At 30.3% G+C, this 3,480-nt stretch overlaps 1 protein-coding gene across 1 annotated transcript; it reads right to left on the bottom strand.

The window, feature by feature from the left end:
- Nucleotides 1-1,944: 1,944 nt before the first annotated feature.
- On the bottom strand, nt 1,945-2,690 carry LOC116849195. Its single transcript, XM_032826115.1, has 4 exons — nt 2,514-2,690; nt 2,271-2,339; nt 2,104-2,162; nt 1,945-2,031 (listed from the first exon to the last, which is right to left on the bottom strand). The coding sequence occupies exons 1-4, from the start codon at nt 2,688-2,690 to the stop codon at nt 2,004-2,006; spliced, it is 333 nt and encodes a 110-aa protein (XP_032682006.1). The 3' UTR covers nt 1,945-2,003.
- Nucleotides 2,691-3,480: the final 790 nt, after the last annotated feature.

Here is a 3,480-nt window from a genome sequence, read left to right as displayed (position 1 = left end):
AGTTTTTTTAAAGTGTCGTCGACAATAAAGAGCTTCCTTAGACAGCTTCTAAATTTCTGACACAAGTTTACGAGTTTATGCAATACAATTCGGGCACAAGATCGTAGATAAATATTGTAAAAAAATGTAACTTAACACGTTGACTGTTGCGATGATTTATTAATAATTTCAATGATTAAAGTTTGAATTATCAAAGAAATTATTTACAGTTAACAAATGCGAATTATGACGCATTTATTTGCTAACTCGTTTTATTAGCTCTTTATGGGTCATATATTTAATTTGTTATATTGGCTAAGTTTTTTGTATGTAAATTAATAAGACGCGATAATATTACAGTATTGGTCATTTGTGATCTCCATCGCAATCAATGTGTTAAGGATCGAGCAAGTATTTAGTCAAAGATCGTAATTACGGATATACAAGAAGAATTACTCGTTATCAGCAAGCGAATATCTTGGTATTGCCTTACCTTATTGTGATACATTCCAAGAAAAGCCGACAATGACGCTGTAGAGACGTTTGCCCAAAAGCATGTTTGATAAGCGAGAGAATTAGTTTGTAAGTAGTCTATTAGAGTATACCCCACTAGACTATAGTAAAGCGACCACAATATCAATATGTACAAAACACCGTACCACAGTCTCGTTTGATTCACGGAAAATTCGATAATTCTTATGCCAAAAATAAAACCGATTGTTAGAAGCGGTGACAATACTGCACGAATGTCACCCATTATTCTGTATGCTACTTTTTCCGACGCCGTCATTTTGTCCAACTGCCATCTATATCACTAAACGGCATCAGATCGCAGTAATTCTTATCACTCCACTTAAGTATATTAAAATGATCGATCCTTTGAATTTTACGTATCACGAGTTACTGTAAAATGAATACTCGTGAACTTGCTGCCTATTCCGCCATGGAACAAATACATTCGCATTGCAAACATCGGCACATTACGTCTTCTCAGATTTTATTTGCATTTCTTAAGTACACGAGTGTTTAAGAAGTAATTAAATAACACATAGATATGCAACTGTATTATTTTTTAATTAAAGTACATGATAATGATATTATTTATGATATTTATTAATTAATAGATTAACAATTTTTAAGCGACTTTTTTAAACAATTTTTTACGCGACGACTCTATTCGATAATTGGATAGTTTTAATCAGCAAACAAAATCTCCACAACTCATGATCATTCCACGATATTGGAATGTATTTTACTATTTAGCAATATTTTGGGAGATGTATAAAATAATTTTTTTATGAAAACACATAATCGTTATCAGAAAGCTGAAGCGAGATAAAATCTTCAATTTAATAGAGTTGAAAATATCAATTTCTTACTGCGCTGCACTTTCTTTAACAAATTGCACGAATAATATCTATCATTCTTTTTTGAACTACTAACAAGTTCCTCAAACAACAGCTGAATCGCAATGCACTTACTCTTGCACGATTTGTACTTACGTATATTGAAATAATTGGTCCCATGAATTTTGCATACCATAAGCTATTGAAAAATAACAAGTCATTAATTACTTGAGTGCCGCAGACATCTACTTTTATTTCTTCCCTTATTTTGATAATTGTACAATAATATTGTGAAAATGATCAGATAATGAATAAAATATGGCATTAATAAGGAACAACGAACAATGTTGTTTCCTATAAAAATGAAGTAAGCTGTTTATGATTCGTGATCACTTAAAAAATAGAATATATTTTATTGACTAAAAATTCGCAGATATATAATTACATATTTACAAAAATACAATTGTTAGAAGAAAAGTCACAAAAGGAAAATAAAATTATTACAATAATAGAGTATAAATGATAAATTTCATATATTGTAGTATTCTCTTTGAAAGAGTATATGTTAATGTTTAGCAAAACTAAAAATTATTTGCACACACTTATAATAATATGTCCCCTAATCCTTACATTTCTTTCTTCATTTTTTTGTGTTGATGTGCGATTGTACTAATATGACTATAACGGTCGTAATGGAGGAGCAGAACTGGAGGAAAAGAATTTTTGTTTTAATTACTTATCCTTTTGAATGGGTAATTATATAATAATTGGAATGTACCTCCAGCAAGAATTTGAAGCCAAATTGAAAAAGACCAAGACCATAGAATTTGAGCGGAACTAGATTCATTTGCAACAGAAATTGCGAAATCTGCATTAGTAAAACGATACATTGAATATAAATGATTAAATTGTCATTTATCTTAGTAGTAACACAAAAGATCTTACATTTTCGCGAACCTCAACATTATAAGTAGAATACGATATTCTATCAATAACATCTGCTATTGCGTTCGCCTGAAATCGAAACATCCGTAAATAGCATAAAAAAGAAAGGTGATTAAAATACATATGAATATAATTTTATATATATATATATATATATATATATATATATATATATATAGCCACCATTTGTTAAGAAAATTTAAATTAGACGTTTTTTGATGTTTATATAACAATAGTTAATACCTTGATGCTGACTTTCTCGCACATATAATTTATGATGAAGAATCTGAAGATGATCTGAGAGAGGTATATTACAACCAACATAAAGTACAACGTGCCTTTATAATCATAATTTTTAAGCATCAGTACATTGAAAACTTCACGAAAAGCTAGCGCTATAAAAGCGAAATAAGCGCCCATTTTGGCGGTCATTTGCAGTCCAAATATTGAGTTCAAGTCGCGACATATTTTACGGAGTTCCAAATGAAGATGTCTGTAATAATACAGTATTCAATTGCATTGTGCGATCTATCGTTGTAACCAATATTAAAGAATGCAACCAAGTTTTGCCTGTTTTTAACCGTTTACAAAGAACAAATAATGCTAGTTTTACACAATAAATAATACTTGTCTTTGTTTACAACGTCATCTGTTGAAATTAGGACTCTTATGTTATTTTTTTCGGGAACGGTAAACGACTTAGATTAGAGAGTTATATATTTGTAATCGATTTAATGTGGATTTTAATGCAAAAAAACTGTCATTATCGAGCACCCAAAAATCAGGCGAAACGTTTAGGGACGCACTCTTTACACAGAATTCTTGTAATACATTACGATCCATGTAATACTTTCGTTGCTCGTAGATTTGGGATATGTAAGTAGGCGTGGTTGCAACGCGGAGTTTTCCCATGCCTTCTTTACTATATGCTTTTGGTCACTCTCTAATTTTCGAAGATGTCCGTTGACTTGATCAAATTTCAGTCCTATGTATCTAAATATAGAAAAGTAATGAATAATGACAGATATTTTTTAATGCAGACCTGGTCAATCCATGATCCGTAGGCCGCATTTAATGTACAAAATTATTTTTTGCGATATGCAGAATAATTTTTATACTACAGGATACATCACTGGCTTGCCACAGCTGTAGTCAGATATATATATATATATATATATATATATATATATATATATATATATATATATAT

This window comes from Odontomachus brunneus, unplaced genomic scaffold, assembly GCF_010583005.1.
Source record: "Odontomachus brunneus isolate Ranch 3 - 2012 unplaced genomic scaffold, Obru_v1 Obru_scaffold_108, whole genome shotgun sequence".
NCBI lineage: Eukaryota > Metazoa > Arthropoda > Insecta > Hymenoptera > Formicidae > Odontomachus > Odontomachus brunneus.
Note: the sequence above shows the minus strand (reverse complement) of the source record. Positions and strands in the feature narration are given on the sequence as shown.

Bases quoted from the DNA above. Each gene is read 5' to 3' on its own strand.
- LOC116849195 (XM_032826115.1), bottom strand. From the start codon at position 2,690: ATGGGCGCTTATTTCGCTTTTATAGCGCTAGCTTTTCGTGAAGTTTTC. The intron at 2,340-2,513 runs GTATTAACTATT...TTTCGATTTCAG, and splicing joins GCGAGAAAGTCAGCATCAAG to GCGAACGCAATAGCAGATGT. The intron at 2,163-2,270 runs GTAAGATCTTTT...AAATGAATCTAG, and splicing joins ATGTTGAGGTTCGCGAAAAT to TTCCGCTCAAATTCTATGGT.